General features: G+C 36.5%; 1 protein-coding gene across 3 annotated transcripts in view; it reads right to left on the minus strand.

Moving 5' to 3' along the window:
* The window catches only part of SYT1 (synaptotagmin 1), a 540,926-nt gene that overhangs the window by 146,052 nt on the left and 369,183 nt on the right, over positions 1 to 25,691 (minus strand). For 2 of the 3 annotated variants that reach the window (XM_004752356.3, XM_004752357.3), the window contains 2 exons: positions 8,849 to 9,033; positions 2,787 to 2,909 (listed from right to left, as the gene is read on the minus strand). In XM_004752356.3, the coding sequence (XP_004752413.1) occupies positions 2,787 to 2,909; positions 8,849 to 9,033 (308 nt within the window). The remainder of the gene's footprint in view (positions 1 to 2,786; positions 2,910 to 8,848; positions 9,034 to 25,691) is intronic. The other variant, XM_004752358.3, reaches the window with a different exon arrangement.

Below are 25,691 nucleotides of genomic sequence, written 5' to 3' on the forward strand. Positions count from 1 at the left end.
TTTCACATTAGGCTGAAACATTTGAGTCTGTGCCTTTTTAGCCAGATAGAGTAGAAATGCTATTACTTCCTTAAAAAAAAAAAAAAGTCACATTCATTTTCTATAAAACTGACCCATCGCATTTGTAAAAAGAACACTTTGGCTAGTTCAGTTTTTAACCAGGACCAATGCTCTGAATGACTGATTTTTCCATTTTAATGCTCAGTATATTAGTGAGTGTCAGTTAAGAACACTGGATTGCAGGTATACAAAACACAGATGTACAAGAATAGCTAAAATAGACATCAGATTATTAAGACAGGATTAGTAAAGCAAACAGTTTGTTGATTTGCCAAGTTGGTATTTGGAATTTGCCTTTAGGTAGTAATGTGAATAAGCAAGATTCCATTTTCCCCTTCTCACTTTTTGAAATGAATGTGCTTTTGGGCAGAGAATGCACTAGTACTATGACCTAAACTCCTTAAACCTAGATAACTTATATTTTAAAGATTTTTGGATATTTTGTTGATAAGGTGTGTCATTGCTTCTAACCCTTTCCCCCTCTTCTGCTTGAGCTTTCCCTATGCCATGACAGCTTCTCATTTAGAGCACTTTAGGGTTGACATTCAGTTTCTGTAAGCAAACATGTATATTTGATTACAGCTTAATGTATAAAATTCCTCAGGCTTTATCTTTTCATGACTCAGAAGAATCAGTTCATAAATTAGATTAGCCGAGAACACCTGGAAAGATCGATGCATATGAACTAAAAAATATTTCATCAGCTAGATCTTCTAGATCTTCAGAATGAAATACCTTCTAAAAATTTGGTGTTTGCTAGAAGGGGAACAGCAAAAGCACTTAGTATATTTGAGTAAAAAAAAATCCGTGCAATTTTCTTAAAGATGCTTTATAAAATGATACTTAAAGTACTCCAGCTAACTTAGAAGTTTCAAAATTATGACTAACCAGGATAATATACCACTAGATTTCTACTGGATAATATGAAAGTAGAATAAAATAGTAAAAAAAAAAATACTGGATACGTATATAAAGTCACAAGTTTCTGGAAAAAAATGTTACATGTTAATGTTAACACTCATTTTCATTAGACTATGTAACTATTAGAAAGTTTTGCTCTTGACCAACTCCTGATTGCCAAATTTTGGTAGCTGGGATAGAAGTGATCTCAAATGCCCTATTTAATTAACCATAAATGGTATATTTATAAATGTGTATAAATCTGTACCTATAAACTTGTATCTGTAACCAAAATGCAGCTTTCTAGAATGTATTATAAAATAACTAGCCAGGGCTGAAATGAAGCTGATCAAATAAATTTTTTTTAGTATGATAGAGCTTATTAGTACATTCTTCATGAGGAAACTTCTGGAAATTCAAAAAGTGAAGACATTATTTAAATTGTTGATTTCTAAATAACACCCAGAATTCTTGCAACTACATAGAACCCTCACAGTGTTACTGACTTTGGACTTTCATTGTCAGAGCTGAGTATTGGTGTTTTATGTATTGTTCATTTCTCATCAACATCATCATTTCAATATCAATGAAATAATTAACACAAGCTGTATTAGAAGTAAATGTATTAACATGTGTCACTTTTTCCTCATCCAAAAAGGTGAAATAAAATAGTTAAATTCACTTTGTCAGACAAGGACATTGTCCTAAAGATTCTTAAGAGCCCCATCTCTTATTCAGCTGATTCCACTAATTCTTTTTTTTAAATTTATTTAAAGATTTTATCTATTGGAGAGAGCACACACGAGCATACACGAGTGTACGTGCAAGCCCGTGTCATGAATAATGTGGGTGGGGGAAGGGCCCAAGAGGCAGAAGAGAGAGAATCCTCAAGCAGACTCCTGCCTTGGAGCACTGAACCCAATGTTGGCAGATCCCAGGACTCTGAGATCATGATCTGAGCCAAAATTGAGAGTCAGACACTCAAACGAATGAGCTACTCAGGTGCCCCTCCACTAATTCTTACCTAGCTTTTTCATTTGACAAATCAGAAGGTAAAGGGACATGGTCAATTTCATGTGTCCTAGAAGGCTTTTTTTTTTTTAATTATGATTATAATTTTTTTTTAATGTAGAGATTTTGAACATTTTCCTTTGAGCTACTTCTATAATGCAGTTAATAAAAGGTAGTAATATTATCATCCATCTAGGTGGCACATCTAAGCTTTTTGAGAAATTGAAAGCAGGAGTGTTTTGTTACTGCCTTGAGTTCCTTAACAGTTTTTGGGTAGCAGTCTCAGGCACTAGAAATCAAGTTGCTGGTCTTTCTCCTCCCCTGGGTGCTAGGAATTTTACCTAGTATCATGATAAGGCATTCCTGCCTTTGAAATTCATGGGAGGCAGCCAGTTTTTCATCTTTGATTCCTTATCAAACAGGTTTTGTTTTAAAGCTTTGGTTGATTGGTGGTTCACCTCTGCAAGATCGAATTCCATGAATTCCAAGGGAGATTGCCATAGCTCAGGCTGAGGGGCTGGTGGGAGCTGTCAGAATCGGACTGCTCCTTGCAAGTTCATTTGTATTCTGCCTGCCTGCTGTAAGTGCCATAAGTAGATGTAATCGGTTGAATACCGTGAATTCTAATTATCAGAAGTTAAATTAGCAAGTAGGGGACTGCCTGCACTCCGAAATGATTTCATCAATAGCTTTGATAATTGCATTTTTCCCCTCTGAGCAAATGGAATGTTTTAAGAAGTATCTTGCTTCAATTTCTACTTGGTAATTTCAGAAAACGTCATGGAATTAGAAATCATTTCCCACCCCCTTCAGACCTGGTTATTCTGGAAATCATAATCCAGTGAATATTGAAGTTTTCCCAGTTTCTCCTCTTCTTTGGGTTCTTCTTTTTCTTCCCCATCAGTCAATCCAGTTTCGGCATCATCATCCTTTAGAGCCTAGGAGCAGGGGAATGAATTATATGTGAATTCAGGTGAATTCGTTGAAACCCGTATCAACCTGGGCCTGTGGTTATACTTCCAAGCTGTTAGAAGCAAGCACTAAGATGCTGGAAATCCATTTGTCTGACACACATTCACATTTGCTGCTTATACATTTTTAAAATTCCACTTGTGCACGGAATTTTCTTCCCCAGTCAGCAAGCAATATGGAAGCGATGGAAAAGCCCCTCAGAATGTGGCAAGCGAAAAATGTCAAGTTGGTGCAGAGAAAATGTCGACTTGGTTTCATGTTTGGCTTTGGTAAAACTGCTTCTTTCAGAGGTATGATAAACATGCTATTAACCAGGCCAGATTTCACATTCATGTAGTTTAAAGAGATCTAAGCTCAGCATCGTGTAAAACATCATCGTTACATGCAGTGGAGAACTTAGATGAAATGCGTGGCCTGTTCTTGCTTTGTTTCCTATGAGAAAGATAGCTGAGTAAGTGATTCTCAAAGAATTTTAACTTCCTGTGTTTTACATAGACATTTAGAATGGTTATGGAAAAAGTGGAAAAAACATGCCACCAGCAAATGCATGTTCAGAGGAAAATCTACCCCACTTCCAGTTGAAGTTTACCATTTTATTTTTATAACAGCTCCATAGAAAGCTAGGCTGAATTAAATTGATTTATGGGTCTATTTGAGATTTAAAAAATAAAAGCAGTTACGTTTGCAATTTTGTCAAACTGCAATCAGCGTTAAGATTTATTTTGTATCAATGAACAAAAATCTTGGTTCTGAACTCTCAACTCAGTTTGGGCCAACTGAATATTCTTTATGATCTAAAACTTAAGTGTAATATGAAATGAAATACTAGAAAGCTCATTATTTCATAAAACATATTCAATGCTCCTCTTTTTTGAAAATGAAAATAGATAATGTATTTCCCCATGAAGTACAAGAACTTTGCTGAAAAAAAAAATTAAAGGCTATAAAGATTATAAATATTAGGTAAGGTTTGCTTCAGAGAATTAGGAAAAATAATTTTTAAAACTATCTGTAGTTATTCAAAATTAAAAATGATAAAATTACATTTCCCTGACTGCTAGTAAGGTGGAAAAATTAGAAAATCTTTATAATAACCGATTGTATTTATTTGTCTGGGAACTGCTGGTATATATCCTTTGTTAAGTTTTCTATTACTGTGTTTGGGTCTTATTGATTTCTAGAGACTCTTTGTATTTTAGTGGTCTCAACTTTCTGTTATATATTACAAATCTTCTTCCCTGGTTTTTGGTTATGGCATTTTTTGTTGCTTTTTTGCGCATGCATGTGCACGTGTGTGTGTGTGTGAGAGAGAGACTATAGAATCCCACAGAAGTCAAGAAAAGGCAGTGTGGTAGACTGCTTTATATCTGTGATAAAAGAATTTTAACTCTTGTCAAAAAGTTAAATCTAGAAATCAGTCAAATGCTGAAGTATAGCCAGATTTCAGAGAGGCAAGAGTTGTCAGATTATAGTGCCATCACCCAGCCTCTTCCCATATTCCAGATTATGTGATCTTTCTTGTTTGGTTAGAGAAAGCTCTACTGTTCACTCGTTCATTTACACATAGACTCTTTCTGGTGCTTCAAAATGGTACTGAAATGGACAGGATTTCCCAGTTAGACTCTACTCCACTAACTCTGGTTTGATCCCCCCAAAAAACTGAGACTTGGTGGCATTATATCAACAGAACTCATCTGGGTGGGAAGAGCATATAAACAGAGTTGAGCTATAGTTGGAGGTGCCTCCCTTTCTGTGCTTCTTGAAAATATTCAGGAGCCTACAATGAGTTTGGAAAATCAAAAATTACCATTATTACATCTGTGTAGGAAAATTTATACTGAAATGTTTTCCTGAAGAATAAAATGCTGGTTTCCTGATAACCAAAGGCAGGAAACAATTTAATTACTTAAAAATTTTATCTTTTAACTTGTGTGGGGGGGATAGGATATTACAGGGAACATGCTAGTAAAGTGACCAGAAAAGACGACTGAGTTTAATTAGAGGAGCTGAGGCAGTGAAATCACCTTGCCCTTTCAAAACCTTAGCTGTCTGTTAGTCTTTAACACTCCCATGGATGTGCTTAGAAAATTACAGCCTTGGTAAATTGCCTCCCTGTAAGATTTTAAGTTTTTAAAAATAATAGCAAGCTATTTAGTACATAATTCTGTCTGAAAACTCTATATGTTACTCTATCATAATTACAAAAAAATTCATGGATTAAAACGCTTTTTCAAAAGTCTCTTTCAGAACTGACAATTTACGTATCATGTTTCAGCCCAGTGCAATTTGAAATAGCTGAGATATTAAATCTCCTTCTTCTTAAGTGGTTTTTGCCCTAATAAAAGGTGCAGGACCATCTCTGCAATTATTCTGTATGAAAGAGGGCTAAATTTTTGATAATTTCTCAGTGCCACTGTTCATCACCGAAGTGATTAAGTCTATTCTTGTCCTGAAGGCTGAGCTTAAGCAGGATGTCTTCTGTGCCATCACATTAAATTCAGACCTATTAAATCAGTAGCTATTATAACATCTCAAGAGCAGTACCCCTCTACCTAGCCCCATACCCCTCAACAAAAAACAGAGGAAAAAGCTTGTAAGCCCAGCAGTTTTGATGGTTTGCTAAACTGTGGGAGTGAAAGCTATGTGCTGGGAACATCAGATCTTGTTTTAAATTTCAAAGATGTAGTATCCATACTTCTGGCTTCCTTCAAAATTCAAAAGGTGCATAATTTATAACCATCTGAGGGGGAAGTTCTAAGTGAAATTGTTCAGATTTGGATTGGATAAGGCACACTTACTAAAGGTAGAACAGGGGCTGAATTTTCTTTCTAAAAACTTGAGCTTTCTAATACTGTTCTATTTAATTAGTAATGTTTAAAATGAGAACTCTTTATCTTAAAAAAAAAAATCAATTTAGTTCAGCCTCTTGATGTGTGTCAGAATGGTACACCCTGAGCTGTGGAGCCCCAGCTGCCAGGCCACTAAATGTATCCGAGCGTTGACGAGGGATTCTAAAGAGCAGAGGAAACCTACCGCAAGGGGCAGTCCAGAACAGTCATGAGACATAACACAGATAAGGAGGACATAGAAGGAAGAAATGAAAATTAAAATATCCACACATATTAGTAAAAACCATGGAGAAATGACCTTTCCAGACCTAGGACTTTGCAAATTGATACCGTCCCTCTGCATTTTCAGCGTTCTCAAGCTTTCAGGAATTAAAAATGAAAACAAAAACCTTTTTATATAAATCTTACCTTAATGAATACACTGTTACTAGTTAGTTTGTTGTCATTATGGAATTTTAAAACTCTTTATTATAAAATTTTAATATAGAGACATTTCAATTCAATAAAATTTTAATATAGAGACATTTCAACCTATGTAAGAATGGACAGAAATTCAAATTCCAATGATCATGGAATGAATTTCTGTCCATTCTTACATAGGTTGAAATGGTGAAAACCTACTGGCCAGAGCCTATGTACCTTAAGAAATCATGTCTAAAATGCCTCTCACATCTGTTTTTTTTTTTTAATTGAAAAAACTTTTTTGTTGTGTTTTTAAATGAGAGGCATAGACTGTGTTTGTTTTCCTCATGGTCATATCAACACACTGTTTAAAATATTCTGAAAATGTAATTCTTTAGGAATTACAAACCAAAACTTATGCTGTTTTAAAGTTGGATGATTGAATGGTCCCCATGGGATGTACATCTTAAAATTGTACAAGCTATTTTGTTTCTTCATCCTTCCTCTTTGTGAAACAATAGAACCCATCTTTAGCTACTACTACATGCCTTAAAAGTAGTATAAGCTACTAGGTAACTGTTTACCGATGAGGCCTATTTTTGCTTGTCCAAATTATATTTTATTTTTTATACTTAATTGTTCATAAACTAAGATCTATAAAATTTTACATAGACAAGTAATCTTAAAATGATGAGATCTTTGTGAGTGGTTGAGATCCTAAATACTTTGTTATAATAGATCACTCACTATAAACTATCACTGAGCTCCTACTAGTATTTCCTTATTTGACTCATTTTTTTCTTCTTCTCACGTCCAAAGGAATAGATGATCACTGAAACATTAACCACCATCAGTTCTCTGTATGTAGTGTTTTGAGATCTTGGTCATTTATCCAGGTTATTACAGGGGTAATAAATACCACTACTATACTATAAATCACAATCTTACATCATACAGAACAAATTCCACAAAGAAGAAAACAAATATGCTAGAAAAAAAATGCTGTAGTTATAATTTAACATTATTTAGTGCTTTTAACTGTTAATTCTTGGATATGGGAAAATCACATTCGCATTGTATTATGGGTACAAAAATGATAAGGCCGTATTTTCAAATGGTTGCATAGATATATCTGAAATTCACATGCAGATTATTCAGTCACTGTCCATCTAGCACATTGTTCCTACACCTAATCTCCCAATAAACTGTTGAAAGAAATCTGTCAAGTTCTGCTTGTTATTGAAAATGTTGAAATAAAGCAAGACATGTTTTCTACTACTAGTTGTAGTTTTTAATAACAAATTAACTGAAGAGAAAAAGCCTTATTAGTTGTCTGTGATGGAATGTGGGCAGACACACTTCTGTGGCTGGGTTTAGAGACTCACAAGAATGTAAACCTTGTTGTTCTGAGCCCAGGACAAGTCTCTGAGCATTAGTACAGGCACTGCCTACATCCTATGTCTCTGAAACCAAATGAAAGTTGAGTGAGGACAGAAGAGCCTTTGTAAAACCATTGTCATTAGACACTACAGTATCTTAGAGAAAAAGTGTTTAAATATCAATCCAGGGAGTGGGGTCAGTGCCCTGAATAGGTAGTTAACTAGGAAACTACGCAAATGTGCTAAAAATGCCCTCCTTGACTAAACTGTTCTTACAGAGATTTACCTATTTAAGAGTTCAAGTAATAGTACTTAATACTATTAGAAGAATTTACAGAAAATGTTAATATGTATTGCTATTTGAAAATAAATAAAACTTGAATTACTTGAAAGGAAACAAATAGAAACAAATTGAAAGTGTTCTTTCTTTGAAAAAGCTCTACATTTACATTATTAAAATGAACTCAGTGTTCTTTAAAGAACATTTAATCTAACATTTTCCACTATGAAAATGATTCAAAAAATAATGAAGAGGCATTTAATAATAACTATTAATAGTAAATGTTATTCTGAACCAAATCATCCAGTTAATTTAATTAAAATAAACAATGATGTAAAGAACAACCAAATAGCTTCCTGAGGCTCTGGAACATAACCCAGCTGGATGGGTTCCATAACCTGTGTTGTGGTTTCACTGTCCCTATCAAAACAAGAATTTCATCTTGAAATTATGCACTGTTCTTGAGGACTAACTCGTAATTCTCTCTCTTCTAACTCACTGTTTAAGTCACTCTTCCTGAGCGCTCATTATGGAGGAGGCTAGATCTATAGGAATGGTAATTTTCATCTCCTGTGACAAAGGGCCACAAGTATGGGTGATAGTAGTAATGTGAGAAAGGTACCATGCCCCAAAGGGAAAACTTTCAGATACTCTCCATTTTGTTTCTCTGACTCTAAATGCAGTTCAGAGTGACTGAGCAGATGTAATCCAAATACTCAGGCATCACCCAGTCTTCTGGGCCCGTCAAGATGGCCCTGCTAGTCATCGATGCCCTTTTCTGGGTCAGATGCTTAGGAGTCTGGAAAACCCTACCAAATGTTTTCATCGCACTTTGGGATGTTGACTAATGACGGGCAGGATCGCAAAGCGTGTTTGACAACAGTGACATCTGTCCAGAAGTTGTTTACTTCTATACTTATCTGGTATAAAATAATAAGCCATTGATTAATATTTAATAAAATCATCAAAGAAGTAATATGGAATGAAGACATTACCTGATCTTTCATGGTCTTCCCTAAGTCTTTCACATCTTTCATGTTAATGGCATTCTTCCCTCCCTTCTCCTTGCCCTTCTTCTTGTTTTTCTTTTTGAACAAACATTTCTTACAGATACAAAAGCAGCAGGTCAAGACTAAAAGGACAGCGACTATGGCTATGGCAATTAAGGCCCACGGTGGCACTGAAAGAGAAAAAGATAGAAGGCATCAGTAACAAACGCTGTATGTACAAAGTCTTTTAACCTAAAGGCTACAAAGGTATCCACTGGTTAATTCATATTTATTGAGCATTCCAGGCACCCTGTTCTGTGTCATAGTACCCACATCTCCTCTGCCCAGATGGTGGTTTCTGTTTCCACTTCACCCCTGCACATAAGTCAAATATGCTTCCCTCCAAACTATATGTCCATTCATCCATTCCTTCCTTCATCCAGAGCACAACTCTGGAGTTTGGCCTTGGAGTTGAAATCCTGACTCTACCATTTATTAGCTCTATGACCCTGGGCAAGTCCTCTAACCTCCCTCTGCCTCAGTATCCTTATCTCCAAAGTTGGAGGTAAACTGATTGGTATCATAGACTTCTTGAAGATTAAAATAAGATACATTTCCTGGCACATGGTAAAAGCTTAATAAATACTAGCTGCTATTGCTCGTCTATTAAGTACTAGAGACTCTATTAATATGTTCTGGGTATAATGGGAGGGACAGGCATCAACTGAATAACCAGAAAAAACAAATATCATAATGGTAATAAAGGTGAGGAAAAAGTACTTGATGTTCTGAAAGTCACCAGCTCTAAAAGTAGGACATTTACTGTCCACAATAGCCAAACTATGGAAAAAGCCTAAATGTCCATCAAGAGGTGAATGGATAAAGATGTAGTACATATATATATACTGGAATATTATGCAGCCATCAAAAACCTGAAATCGAACCATTTGCAATGATATGGATGGAACTAAAGGGTATTACGCTAAGGGAAATAAGTCCATCAGAGAAAGATAATTGTTATATGATTTCACTGATATGAGGAATTTGAGAAACAAGACAGAAGATAATAGGGGAAGGGAGGGAAAAACGAAACACGATGAAACCAGAGAGGGAGACAAACCATGAGACTCTTAATCTCAGGAAACAAACTGAGGGTTGCTGGAGGGGATGGGTATGGGAGGGATGGAGTGGCTGGGTGATGTACACTGGGGAGGGTATGTGCTATGGTGAGCGCTGTGAATTGGGTAAAACTGGTGAATCATAGATCTGTACCCCTGAAACAAATAATACATCATATGTTAATTAAAAAAATAATAATCCCCCCTCCCCTCAAAAGTAGGACATTTACCTGCTCAAGGTCTTCAGGGGCAGGGCAGGGGTTATGTTCAGTGGCCCTGAAACCAGGCTTTGGTTTGGGCTTGGCCACTTTCAGGCTGTGTCACTCTAGCTAGATTGCTTAGCTATTCTGAATTAGTTCCCTCCTTTATAAGGTGAAGGTAATAGTGGTACCTCTTTCATTTCCTTTGAAAATTAAGGGAGTTAATATACTAAAAAGCTTAGAATGGCATCCAGCACATAGCGGGAACTTGATGTTAGCTGTTTATTTTCAAGGAATACCACTAAGTATTATGGGTACCGTGGAACACTTAAAGTATATGGGAGGACATAAACAGGCACAATAATACATATATATTAAAAAAAAAAACAGAAGTTCAGTTGATATGCTAGGGGAAATTGAGAGGTAGAGGTGATTTTTTTTGATGAGAGGCTTCAGATTTATAGTCTCTGTTTAAAACAATAAAGAATATATAAATAAATAAAGGCATTTTTCTGCTACAGTTGTCCATTTACTGAAAGTTATTATATTTTCTTATTTAGTATATCCTATACCATGTGCATATATTATAAAAAAGCTCTAATGGAAATATTTAAGATTTCACTTTGGCCAGAAAGGTGTTGAGACTGATCAGAAATAATTAGATTTGCCTGCTGTAATTAAGAAGAGACACTGGACACTGAAATGGTAAGAAAAAGTACTATTTTCTTCTACCTACGTAAACATTAGTACCAAGGATCGCTGAACACAAGGCTGGAATACTTTGATAAAATAGAAGCACTAAACCTCTCCTCAAAACGAGAAAACCCACTCTTTGCTGTCCTTCTGTGTTTAGCTTTATAGTGTCGAACACTTACTATGCCTATTCTAACTTACGACTGGCTAATAAATGTGAGCCTAAAGATCTATAAAAGCACAACTTCTGAAGTTGTGTTTTTAGCCAAAGAAATACCAGAAAGTAATATATAAGTAAGCCCACACTAAACACCATGTTTTCTTAGGTTTCCTAATCTCATTAAATGATCATATTTTTAAAATGTAGATTAAATTTATGTAACCAATGATATCATTCATAACACCTCGTTTAAAACTTTCTCTTGTGATCTAACTGAAACCCTGCCATGCATGAACGAGAGAGTCTATGTATTCATTGCAGGCCAGATGATATTAATAATGACCCTTCATTTTGAACCTCGTAAATTACTCTTCCAGTCGGACTTGTGTGATAGTCTCTCAGAGAGCTACATAAAAGTCTCCTAAATTACACAGGACAAGACAGAGGTCATTTGACAACTTCACAAAAAGGAAATAGACAGCGAAAGCACAGGAACATTATTTAATCACAAGGAGTTAAAGACATAGGGGCATAGGATTACAGGAGGAAATCTTAAAACAGTACAACTTGAAGGTAAATTATAGCCGCTGAGAAAATTTGGTGATTTTTATTTCTTAAAGTGCTACCATACTCTAGGTTTGATCTCCTGAGTAGCTTAATTTCTAACTTCAACTATTCTCTATTGAATATATGAAACTTAAAGAATTTTCTTCACAATCTACTGGCATCTTCAGATAGGATTTAAAAATCTTAAGATTATCCTTTTGTGTACCTCTACCATGGAAATCTAACTGAATAGATATTTGGAATACAAACTACCATTTTTAATTGAGTTATTTGAATTGAATTCTCATCTTACATTCTGTGGAGATCAAATACTTAGAATTTGATAAGTTTGCAAAGAAACACCATCTATAGAACTATTCATTCTTATTTATAGAAATGTTTCAATATGAGTGAAAAAATCTCATATTTTCCATTAGGCTAAAAATTGATGGAAGACCTACTTAATATGGGCTAGCAGCTGCTACAGTTGTACATACATTATCTCATTTTATAGCGGTTTTGTTCATTATCCCTTCAATTTTATACAGGAAAAACTTTATATGGAGGAAAAACTATAGATCCAATAGTTTGAGAAATTCAAATATAGCTTTATATTATTAGGTTAAAAATATACATATTTTAAGTGTATACAAAGGAAAAAATCTTTAGCTTTGAAGCCTTTTTAATAAAACATTTTATATTAAAAAAACAGTAAAAATAAATAACAGCAGAAGATGCTGCCAAGTGATTTCCATAATATAAAGTATGGCTTCAATAAAAAATGGGCTCATCAAAATATTGCTATTGGCAGAAAACTATTAGCTTATTGTTATTGCCACCCAACTATCACTAAATGGAAATTTTAATAACAAGAATTTTAACATTTAACTTAAAGACCTTTCAGCAGAAAATAATAGATTAGTGTAAAAGCTTTCCATTAAAAATGTTATTTTCATTTTCCAGTTAATAAATTAATCTCACATTGTTTAACCCAAAGGTAAACTGATGCATAAAAAATTAAAGTCAATTCTAACTAGCTTCTAATGTTTTAACTTAGACTTTGTGATAGGCAGAATTTGGATTCCTCTGAATGTTCACATGCTGTCCCCTCGGACCCATGAATATGTTACCTTACATGGCAAAAAGGACTTGGCAAATGTGATTTAGGATCTTGAGAATGGGGAGGTTATCCTGGGTTACATTCAGATAGAACTGTGCAATTACTGGAGTCCTTAAAAGTGAAAAACACAGGCAGGAGTTTCAGATTAGAGATTTGAAGATTCTATGCTGCTGATTTTGAACATGGAGGAAAGAACCATGAGCCAAGGAATGTAACTGTGTTTAGAAGCTGGAAAAGGCAAGGAAATGGATTCTCCCCTACAGTTTTGCGAAGGCATCAGTTTGTATAGCCACTATGGAAAAGACTATGGAGGTTCTTCAAAAAATTAAAAATAGAACTACCATATAATCCAGCAATCTCATTCTGGGTATAAACCCCAGGGAAGCAAACAAACAAACAAAATTACTATGTGCAGTGGTATCTTCACCCCTATGTTCACTGCAGTATTATTCATAAAAGTCAAGATAAAGAAGCAGCTTAAGTGTCTATGAATGGTTCAAGAGACAAAGAAAATGTAGTATATACACACAATTAAAATATTATTCAGCCACAAAAAAGAAGGAAAAAAAGAAGGAAATCCTGCCATTTGTGACAACAAAGATGATGTTTTCCTGTGGCCAAACACAAACAACATTGTCTGTAGTAGGAGAACGTCTTGATCATATATTCCTTTTTGAAATTTCCTTCTGTTGCTGTGTCTACTGCCCTTGCCAGCATCGTCTTCAATGGGTCTGACATTTTCCCTCTTTCCTTTCCCATTCCCAAGTCTTTAACTTTGTTATTCAAAGTTCTCAGTCACTTGTTCGTTTTTACATTAACTCACAGTTGAACAGCTTCTTTCCTATGCCTTAAACGTTGACATCACTTATCCACTCTGTACCCTCTTATACACACTGGGACTGTATCTCCCACTACCTACAGAATGTTTTCTATGAATCCGCCATCTCAAACCTGTTCACCAAACCAGTGCTATGGTTCCTCTTAGTGCTTCAGTGATTGCCTGCTGGTTGTATCTTGGAATCACATGGAAAATTTTCTCCCAAGCCTGATTAAGGATCAAGTCATGCCATTTCTTCTTCCGTATGTTTTCTGCTTCCTTCACATCTATTTCTGCTCGTAAGGTGTGGGCTTCAGGTTACCTCCATGTCACTGAATCACTCGTTGCTCTTTGCTCAGATCTATCCCCAGGTCTTCCTCAAACATATTCCTTCTTTCTTGCAATGCTATTCCTCTTCTTCAGTTCATTTAAACATTATTTCTCAAGGCTCAGCAAAAGTGTCTGTGTTGACAGATTTTTTAAAAATTTTATTTGACAGAGATCACAGGTAGGCAGAGAGGCAGACAGAATGAGAGGGGGAAGCAGGCTGCCCACAGAGCAGAGAGTCTGATGCTGGGGTCGATCCCAGGTCCCTGGGATCATGACCAGAGTGAAGGCCAGGCTTTAACCCACTGAGCCACCCAGGTGCCCCTATGTTGACAGGTTTTTAAATAAAAATACTACGTATGTTTGCTAAAATTGCCCCTCGCACCCAGTGAGAAATATGGACTATGTGGTAGACTACATTGGGTCATTGAGGTTGGTATAAAAAGACGTATTATTTGAAAAATCCAAATCTGTATAAATATATCAAAAGCATTTTAATATAACTCCTTTCTACACATGAAATTCACTTCTTAAAACTCAGCTCTTTGTAGATGATTCATGAAATGAAGTACTGGTATTTGATGAAAACACAAAAAGATATTTTAGAACCATTTAGAAGTAAATTTGCATTAGCAGGTCTTCTGTTGGGGGGAGGGGAACCAAACAACTGTTTCCCCTTATCAGGAGGGGCCATTCCTTCATGAGGAGTGGGCCTAAGTTAAGCCGTTTAAAAAATTAAGTATTTAATTAAACACATATTTATGGAACATCTATTTGCCTGGCATTTTTTTAAAAAAGATTTTATTTATTTATTTGACAGAGAGAGATCACAAGTAGGCAGAGAGGCAGGCAGAGAGAGAGAGAGAGAGAGAGAGAGGAGGAAGCAGGCTCCCCGCTGAGCAGAGAGCCCGATGTGGGACTTGATCCCGGGACCCCGAGCCGAAGGCAGCAGCTTAACCCACTGAGCCACCCAGGTGCCCCTTGCCTGGCATTTTTTACAGAGCTGTAATAGAGGGCAAGCTTAGTTTGTATAATCATGAAGCTTACTATTTATTTCCTACATGCTAAAAACCAGGTCTTATTTACTCTTTCAGAGGTAAATTTCTTAAATTTGCCAAACTCAGTACTTAGAGGATAATAGGGTCTTCTCAGATAGAATCTCCACAGGTTCATGTGCTCTTGTGTACAGATTTAGTGCTCTAAGGGGGACATTTATTGATGAAAGTGACTAGTAAATATCCTTTTTACAATAAAATGTTATTCTAAGATTGAAAAACGTCATTTCTTTTTCTTCAAGGGGGCTTTGGCACTAAGCAAATTTGTAAAAATCACTTATTTAAGAGGCCCTAGTAAACTTCCTTTTTTTGGAAAAGGAGACACTCCAAATTTCCTTCTCTTTAATGGAGCCAATTGTCGCTGAGAACAAGGGTACTGAGGACAGTACGTTTATGAAAGGGAAAATCTTACTATTATTGAAGAGCAGCCCAGGGTGTCCCATTTATACCCCCCAATCCGAAGTCTGCTCATCACACAGATGAGTCCTACAGAATGAACTGGTCGGGACAGAAGCTTTATAAAATTTACACAAAGTGCCCGATGGCCAAGAGGAGCCTGGTCTAGATTTCCTGATTCTAAGTTCTCACTTGTAAATAGACTTTGTTTGTTTGTTTGTTTTTTTCATCTCTAAAATGCCTGACTCAGTCCCTCGCCCGCTTAGTGCTCAGTAAATGTAAGGTGGCTTGAAAGGCCCACATGGCCATGATCTTGGGCCCAAGTACAAGTAGAGAGGGGTGGTCTCTGAGGTACGGCACTGCATCAGGTGTGTCTCCTTCAGTCTGCTGCTCGGTTGCATTTCCTCAGCTCTGACTTTCCTGCTACATCCCCATGTAGCCAGCTCTAGTGCTTACCTAGGCTGGCAACCTTCTGGTGGATTTACTCATTGGGTTTTAGATAGAATCTAGGGCAAAACTCACTGCTTTTTACTTCTGCCTCGATTTCACTTTCAAGGGCAGCTCTGCATTATCTGGAAGGTTCCCTTCCCATTCATCCTAATAAGAAACAACCTAAAAATCCATATCTCTTTCACGAGATGGGCTGCATTTTCCTCTCTGAGAAATAGAAGCTCATGCATTTACTTCAGTCTTAGATATTTCAGCCAAGGGCCTCAAGATGATGATCTAGGTAATACGTTGCTATGGCCACTACGAAAATTCGGCAGTGACTCCAAGCCTTTTCTACCTTTGCTGTATCTCTGTTTTGTCCTGAGTGCCTCATCGCGGTACTAACGTCTGTATCATTCATCTTATGAAGAACCTACAGATTTCTTCAATCTTAGGTTCACTGCAGCTTTTTTGCCAACTTCCAGGTTTACCCCCAAACAATCGATCTCTCTACGGATCATCAGGCATCAATGGAAGAGCGCATAGTAGAGTGTGAAAATAATTTTACTGTTAAATGCTAAGAAGAAGAATCTATCTCAAAGCTTTACTTTTAGCCTGTTGATGGCTAATTTTAAACACACAAGGAAAATTTTTCAAGGATTGGCAAAAAGCCAAATAAGTCTTGCATTTTAAGGCGTTTTCTAAATTGCAGAATGCAAACAGGAACAAAGCACTGGAAATATGTGGATTAATATTCTTATTAACCACCTCTGGAGACAGCACATTAAATGTGAGATTTGAAACACTGTATGCGGTCCTACAGAATATGGTTTAAGAATAAAACAGCCAAAGGTCAGAATGAAGGGTTTCTCATTATAAACAGAAACTGCTTCAAAGACCATGCATTCTTTGCTCCTCAGTATTAAACAAACTTTTTTCTCAGTCTTGATGATAGAGTTTGAAGCCTCTGTTGAATTACATGCCTCGTTTAAAATGTAACGAAATCTATAGTGTCTTCATGGGAAAATAAGTGTGTGTTCGAGCACAGGGTGTGTGCTGTATATTTAAATTTCTGTACAATTGGGAGTGTGTGGTACCCTGGTAGAGATTACAGTTCCTGCTCTCAAAGACCTTTGGATTCCAAATTAAAAACCCTTTTTCAGAAGCATCAGGGTAAAATTGACCAAGATGAGGGAATTTAAAACAAACAAAAAACCTAATCTTTCATTGGATCATTGACATTTATTTGTTTTCTTGGCATTCTGCGATGTGCTCATACTGTGCTGGAGATGGTGCGTGGGGCAGGGGTGCAAAAAAGGCAAGTCCTTCTCTCTAGGAGCTTGCAAAGATTACCTTCCAGGAAAAAACTAGGAGATAGACAGTACAGGGTTAAAAATAAAATTCAGCAGAGTAGGTGGGCTCTGAGTAGGCGGCAGGTTAGGGATGGGTAAGGTCGTGGGTCCTAGAGTTCAAGGAAAGCTCCAAACAGGAGGTGAGTCTTGAGGAAAGCTCCAAGACTTTGCTTGCTGCACAATGAACATAGCCTTTTGGGGACTCCAGTTCTTTTCTTCTCCTCCTTCCTTTCTGTCTCCCAACCTCTTGTCTGTCCTGTCTCTCTCCTTCCTTTTCTTCCTTAATCCTTTGGTTTTTTGATTCCTTGTACTCTAACTTCTTAAACTTCAGTGTCTACCTTTCTTAAACAAAGCTCTCAGCAAGACACTTAGGAAAGAGACTACATGAGGCCTTTTTTTTTTTTTTTTTTTTGGCCACAGTAAATGAGAAGACAATTCCTTACAGTAAACACAGTAGCCTTCCCTAAACAGCCTTCAGAATTACCCTCTTAACACATTCTTCTCTTATATAGTTCTCTTTAGCTTTTTCAATATGTGCTCTTGACAGAAAGCAAACTGGAAGATATGTCTGTGTAAATAGGCTGTAAAAATGATCCAAGCCATTGAGTAGAGTTAGCTACTCATTAAGGCAAATGGATTGTGTAAACAGTAATGTAAGAGAGAGGCTCATTCATTCATTCATTCATTCATCCATCTGAGTGTCTATAGAACACATTAATGCTCAAGACCTTGAAGGAATAATGAATAAGTCTACAGTAATTAAACAGCTTATAGTCCAGCTGGGCAGGTATGATTAATATACATGAAGCAATTGTGAACAATAAATGCCAAATTAAATAGGGTCTTTGGCTTGACTCTAATTCCATTATGTGGTCACAGCAGTCTTACTCATCAAATGAACACTTATTTAGAATTATTTTTAAAAACCTTAAAACTTAATAAAATGGGAAATCCTCCTCTCTTTAAAAAAAACTATTAATACATTAAAAAACTGTTAATACCTTTTAAAACTTCTGTAAAATATACTGCTTTAAAAAGCACAAAATCACTTAAAAGCTGGTAGTACATTAAAAAAAAAACCTTCAGTAAAATATGTTGCTTTGAAAAGCACGAAATCACAACCTATACATTTGAGAAATTTTTTCTAGAACCTCTATCTGTTTATGTGATTTTTGGTAGGTAGGGGGACAGAAAACAGCCGCTGCTGAATAACTTAGTAAGGTTATTGATGTTTCTTATTGAATGCAATGATGAGTCTTGATAACGAAAGTTTGTTGACTGAAAGCCATTTTATCTGCACAGGTATTAATCAAATAATTAATTTTATAAAATGTCTCTAATAATAGTCTGCTTTCAATGATAAGGCAAAGTCATCCGTATCTTCACAATATTGGAATGTCTGAAATTTGACATGGGAAAATGATGTTGGGTGTTCAGGCAGAGAGATAAGCCCCAGCATGACTTCCAGGGGATTTAGATAAAGTCCCAGTCAGCCCTGGGAGCTTGCTGTCTGCAGGCTCCAGGGAGAAGTGCATTGGTAAACAGGAGGGGATGCCAGGTAGGTTGGCAGAGGCGAAGACGATTCATGGGCTAATCAGTTCGGAAGTCTTTGGAAGTTTGTAACAGTTTTCAATCATGCTGTGGACAACACAATTTTGTGGTTAAAGGGAAATCCATTTATCCTATCAAATTTGTAGCATGTCTCTCTTGAGTTCCGATTTCCAAGTTCAAAACCAAAAAGGAATATGTCTCAGGTATTTTCTTCCCCTAGTGGAAGCTAACTATCTTCTTTTGTGTTAAAAGTTTTCAAAATCTTTTGGATTCTGTTTCAGTTGGTTTTTGGTTTTCTTTGGACACTTTGAATCGAGTTAACATTGTCTTTAATCTGTTTTCTGTCTTTGGCAGAGAGGCCCAAGGAAAAAAAATCGATTCCAAGACTTGAATAGGGTACCTGTGGGCAACTTTTGGATATCTCAATATTTGAGTCTCTACTTGTTTCTTTTTTAAGCAATTTCATATTATGATTAAATCCAATTATGGTAAAAGAACATCAGCTGAACAGGCAGATAGGTTCCCTGCTTCTTGGTGCTAGTGTACAACTTCAGGCCAGCAGTTAGAAGAAATGAAGAAAGAAAAATGCCATCTAACCTTATTACCTCCTGTTTTGGAAGGATTTTCCCCCCTGTACTTTCTATTTATTATTCTGGGGGCAAGTGACAAGATTTTTAGAGTTCCCTGTAACTTGGAGCAATTTGATTGTACTGACAGGAACTGTGTGGTTGCTACGCATTAAGCGAAGAAGAGCCAGATGTTTGAGTCTTTCCAGTCATGAAAAGGAAGAGTCCGGCTCGTTAATTTCATTACTCTACAAATTGACAGGTAGACAACAGTGAAAACAAAGCCCCTTGCTTGTCTGGCTATTCACAGGACATTTTTCCTTGATTATCCAATGGATTCCTGCTGCTACAGACTGAACTTGTTAATTGGCCTCTCCAGTCGCTGTTTTCTCTCTTTCTCTCAGTGTATTTTTCTCCCTGGCAATTTGTAGCATCATTTCTTCTTTTTGTTTTGTGGTTCTTGGATTTGAACTTTCATCTTTATTTTTCTACAGTTCCATGGTTCTTGATTTATTTTTCATTCTTGCTTTTGAAGATACATATACATATTTATATATATAATATATATGTGATCCTTTAAATCTTATCCCTTTTTTTAATTTTAATTTTTTTTAAGATTTTATTTATTTATTTGACAGAGAGATCACAAGTAGGCAGAGAGGCAGGCAGAGAGAGAGAGAGGAGGAAGCAGGCTCCCCGCTGAACAGAGAGCCCGATGCGGGACTCGATCCCAGGACCCTGAGATCATGACCTGAGCCGAAGGCAGTGGCTTAACCCACTGAGCCACCCAGGTGCCCTATATATGTAATCCTTTAAATCTTATCCCTTTTAAATCTTATCTCCCTTTGTTTAGAGTTTGTACTTCAGTGCAACCGTGAGCATATGACCTCAGGACCCTGTGTGAATCATGCATTTTTTTGTAAATTTGCCCAGATCTCCACTGAGAAAGTACAATTTTCTTGATTCTCTTTTTCCTTGTCAAACTTAGTGATTTCCTCCCTTAAAAGACTCCTGGTAGACTTCCTCCAAATGTTTGCCTCAGTAATATCACATATGAGCTCTTTATATTGTCTCTCACCCACATTTATTTATGCTTTCTCACTGGTATGATCATATATTGATCCTCGTTTTCTAGTAGCTTTGTAATTTGCCTCTTCAACATGGAGGCATCACCTGAGGAGGGATACTGTGACCTTCCTCTCCTTGGATTTTCCATGAATTATAGTTGGGTTGGGTATGTGAGAAGTCATAAGCAAAGGCTTACTGGGGCGCCTGGGTGGCTCAGTGGGTTGAGCCTCGGGATTCGGCTTGGGTCATGATCTCAGGGTGTTGGGATCGAGCCCCGTATTGGGCTCTCTGCTCAGCGGGGAGCCTGTTTCTCCCTTCTCTCTCTGCCTGCCTCTCTGCCTACTTGTGATCTCTCTCTCTCTGTCAAATAAATAAATAAAATCTTTTAAAAAACAAACAAAAAAAACACAGAAATGCTTACTGAAGAAACAAAAGCATAATTAGAGACCAGGAAAGCCTTCTTCCAATATTGTTTAAACATGGGTGGAATGTGGCTCTATTGGACTCCTTTTAAAACTAAAGGGTATACTTTTTTTTTAAATACTACAGATAAATCCCGATAAATTTTCCAGATCATTTAGAAAATATGTGGAACTAGTCCTTATTTTTTTCTTCTAGAAGATTATGGAAAAAGCAATAAAATTCATTTTGTTCCTGTCATTTTCCCTTATTTTTATGTTGTCTATCCCCAAGAAAGATGCTCTTAAAGAATTGTATTAATAATGCTGATATGGCTTTTTCTTTCTTATGGGCAGCACTTGCTGTATTCCCTAATCTAATTTCTCGTTTATATAGTTCTTTCACTTTATGAGCCCCTTTCACATTACCTCAGCCCATTTGACTCTAAAAGACCCAATTGCAGAGAAGCTAAGGTGGTGGTTACCAGAATCTCCATTTTATAGGTGAGAACATTGAGGATCTTAAATGTAGCTTCCATAACGTGATTCTCATTAGAGTAGGGATCAGGCTTAGGTCTTAAGTTCTCATGCTCTTTCTATATATTTTGGCACTCTTTTGTGTCCACACTGAATATTGAGCAAATATTCACTAATTATATTCCTGCTCATAAATTTGAGCAGGATTTGGCAAATATATTTGTATAGGACTACCAGGCTTCTTCAAACTGCAATAATATTTTATTGTTTATGCCAACTCAGTGAAAATCATTTGTCCAAAAAAAAAAAAAAAAATCTGATGATAATTGTAACATCAGTGGGCCACAACAGGGGGATCAGGAATCTTGACTCCCAAGTTCTGCCACTCAAATTGCCTAATAAGTTTGAACCAAGTTATTTAAACTTTTCTGAACCTCAGATTCAACATCTATAATATGGGAGGTGGGTGGAGAGAGGGAACTCTGATATAAACTCTAAGCAATTTGTGACACGTAAATTTGTAACAGGCAAAGTACTCTGTACAGTGGGTAATGGGAAGGAGGATTTTACATGCCAGTTATTTTTATTTGCCAGCAAGTCTTATGAAATTTCATAATCTGAAAGTGCTTAAAACCTGACTAAGAAAACTCTAAAAATTACATAGATAAAAGATGAAATACAAATTGTATGTATACTAAAACTCCCAGCATACTCGACATGCTCTGTGCCAATAATACAGCAGAATGTCAGGGTAACATTCTAAAATAAAGATGGCTGTCAAAAAACTCAGAGGCAAAGCATTTTGGCAGTGTTCAAGCTATTCGTGGGTAAGTAATAGAATAAGTGAATCAAACTTTGGGGGAGAATAAATCACAGTTCTTTAAAATCACAGTGCTTGAACAACTGATTTTTATTCAAATAATGTGAGCAGCATTGGAATAATATTAAATTGTGTACTAGTGGAAATAAACATAATATTCACTGCTTTGTATTTTCAATAATTAGTCAGCCCAGCTAACCTACCTGAGGTAAATGTTTTAACGCAGCAGTAATAAATGTATTAGTGGCAAGAATTTTACTCTTTCTGATGGCAAAATGGTAGGTTTTGCTTGATTGCACTCAATTCTGTGGGGCTTAAGCATTAACAACAATATGCTCTTGGATGCTGCTTTTTTTTTTCCTTTAAAATTGGCCAACTATTTTAAGTGATGTAAAAAGCTACCTTAAATTCAGTGTTTTTTTTTTTAATTTATTTTTTATTTTCAGCATAACAGTATTCATTATTTTTGCACCACACCCAGTGTTCCATGCAATCTGTGCCCTCTATAATACCCACCACCTGGTTCCCCCGACCTTCCACCCCCTGCCCCTTCAAAACCCTCAGGTTGTTTTTCAGAGTCCATTTTTATTCAATAATTATTTACATTTTAAAATTCTAATGTTTTATTAAGAACCAACTTTGTAATATGTTTCCACTGAATAATTTACAACATTGAATTCATTATTTCACTTAAGTACTCTGATCTTCCTTCATAAATGGAAAATTTAAGGTACCAGAAATACCGTGACTGTCCAAAGATCTTCAGAAAAAAATCATGGTCCAATCTCAAACTCAACCCTTTGTACCATCAAACTCTTTCTATTAATCCAAACTCTGATTCTTCCTTGTTTCAAATCAGTCAGTGATGATAAGATTTAAATTTACACAGGATCACAATTTTGGTCCTTTTGTATTTAAATCCTTCCAATGCTGTGTTCATTTAATATGTCTTACTTATTAATTTTGAGTTGTTTCTGCCTATAATTTTCAAGAAAATGGGTTAGGAGCCTATAGCTGTACATTACATTTTAGTATGATTTAGTAAAGTAGTGAGATAGAGAATTTCCTTTAAAGATTAGAAACTATGAAACTTACTGGAAGCAATAACTGTGGGTTTTTGTTTTTCTTCAGTATTTTACTTACGTGTAACCATCAAAGTCAAGAACCAGGTTACTGTGCAAATATTACAGTGTTTATATCCATAGAGAATCACTAGATCCAGATACTGCCTGGAAGAAATATAATAATCTTACTATGCTAGTGGCCTCTTAAGATTCTTGGAAAAACGATAGTGGTTACATTACTTAACATATTCAGGCAGATGCCTTTCAGGCAATGTAAAATTTTATGTTTGAAGTTCATCTTAATGCTTTTAAGTGAAAGAATTAAAAAAGAGAATTTAGTGGGCTGATGTAATCTGAGGGTCATACTCTTCTTTCTGAAAAGAATATTTACTTTAAATTATTGATGGACAGAAAGGAAAAAAAATAGCAGAACACTTAAAATAGATCATCAGAGGAAGGATGTTCAGAAAAAAACAACGAAGAAAATGGAGAATGTTAACTCCTATTGAAAAGCTTACAGCAGACACCGGAAGTATAGGATGTTCTTTTAAGTAGCAGCTGATTGCTCTAAATCATTTTTTTTTTTTTTTAAATCAGGGATTTTTGAAGTCTACCATACATTTGAGACAAATGGAATAAAACTTCAGAAAGCAGTCTATGGGCATTGTGGAAGGGGCAGTAAGTAAGTGTGTGTTCGTGCTAACCTGGCTCAGCTCCCTCCCTGAAAACTGGGTTCCACCCTGCACTACTGGTCCTTCTCGAAGCACAAGGTGCTGCCTCATGCCTTGGTTTTCTCTTTTCCATTTACCTCCTCTGTGGGCTGCTCTGTGCATATTTGACATGTGGGGGCGTAAAGAGAGGGAGAATAGAGAGCATGGAATCTGGGGGAGCTATTTGGAGCTATTTTGTTCCTTGGTGTTTTTTCTGATTGTCCCTGAGCAGCCATCTAAATGGTGACATGGGGAGGAGAGGCAGTAAATAGTAGGAGGAGTGCAGTACATTTCCAGAAGAGCTCGAGCCCGATCCCGGCTGCAGTTCTCAAAAGGTGGCAGAGGAGGAAGCAGCTGACATCTCCATGTTCCTACATTATGAGAAGGGTGTCATTTGCCTTATTTGAGGGTTGTGTGCATGAGAATTTCAGGTACAGTCTCAAAAATACAAATGCGAAAATGATGATGATGAACTTGAAGATGTACATTCTTTCATAAAGTATCAGTAATCTGTGGAGTTGGATGTATGCTATGATTATATAATAGTTAATGTAAAATGTGATCTTGGCTCCAGTCCTCACCCCAGTCCCTACCAATCAAAACCAGATTCTCCAACAGCAGATGCTAACACCTACGGCTGGAAAAATATCAGAGAAAAGTCATGAGGTTGGAGTTAGATAGGAGAAGTTTCTTTTCCTTCAGAAAGATGAGATAAATTTTGTTTGAGTGATTTTGTAATTTTCTAGGCAAAAGTCCAACTATGCTATTAAAAAAAAATAAGTTCCTTGGGGAATAAAAAAGCAAGGTATAAAGAGAGAAAGTCTTTTTAACACAACTGATGAGAATCATAATCAATATACAGTAATGGAAAAGAAGTTTCTCATATGGTTGAAACGTGATTACTCTGTTATAAAGCAACACACAGGGGTTTCACTTTTTGTAGATCGGAATAGATTCAGGCTAATTGACCTCATGGAACCCTTAAGTTAAAATGTTTGGGTGAATTTTAATAAATGTGTAATTAAATAACAAAAAGTAAAATCCTAGAAAATCAGTTATAATGTTACCTATTCAACTCATCATGGTATACTAGAAGGTACTAGATGTTAGGCGTCAACTGAGTTTATTTTGTTTTATTTTTTAAATATCTTACTCATTTGAAAGAGACAGTGCAAGAGAGAGCAGCAGCTGGGGGTGTGGGGCAGAGGGAGAGGGAGAAGCAGACTCTCTGCTCCACAGGGAGCCGGATGCAGGGCTCCATCCCGGGACCCTGGGATCCTGACCTGAGCGGAAGGCAGAGGCTTAACTGATTGCACCATCCACGTGCCCCTCAACTCTGAGTTTAAAATTCAGTAAGTCTTTGTCTTCTTCTACATGAAAAGTGGGGATAATACCACAATACTAATTGTGAGAATTACGTGAGATGATACATTTGAATACTTGGCACATAGATGGGGTTTAAAAAATGCTAATTTTTTCCCATTTTAAGTAATAAATAATACATATAATATTCTGTTCTAAAATCCAATTTTGTTATTCTAAAAGTATTTTTTTAAAAGATTTTATTTATTTGACAGAGAGAGATCACAAGTAGGCAGAGAGGCAGGCAGAGAGAGAGGAGGAAGCAGGCTCCCTCTTGAGCAGAGAGCCCGATGCAGGGCTCGATCCCAGGACCCTGAGATCATGACCTGAGCCGAAGGCAGCGGCTTAACCCACTGAGCCACCCAGGCGCCCCTCTAAAAGTATTTTTATTGAAATTTAATTGACATACAGTATCCTATTAGTTCCAGGTATGTACCACAGATTCCAATATTTTTATCTATTACAAAACTACCCCATGGTAAGTCTAGTTACCATCTGTCATCATAGAAAGATGTTACAGTACTATTTATCATATTTCCTGTGCTGTACTTTATGTCCTCATGACTTACCGGAAGTTTGTACTTCTTAATCCCCTTCCCCACCCAACCTAGCTGCTTTCT

Source organism: Mustela putorius, unplaced genomic scaffold (assembly GCF_011764305.1).
Source record: "Mustela putorius furo isolate JIRA1106 unplaced genomic scaffold, ASM1176430v1.1 tig00003911_pilon_pilon_pilon, whole genome shotgun sequence".
NCBI lineage: Eukaryota > Metazoa > Chordata > Mammalia > Carnivora > Mustelidae > Mustela > Mustela putorius.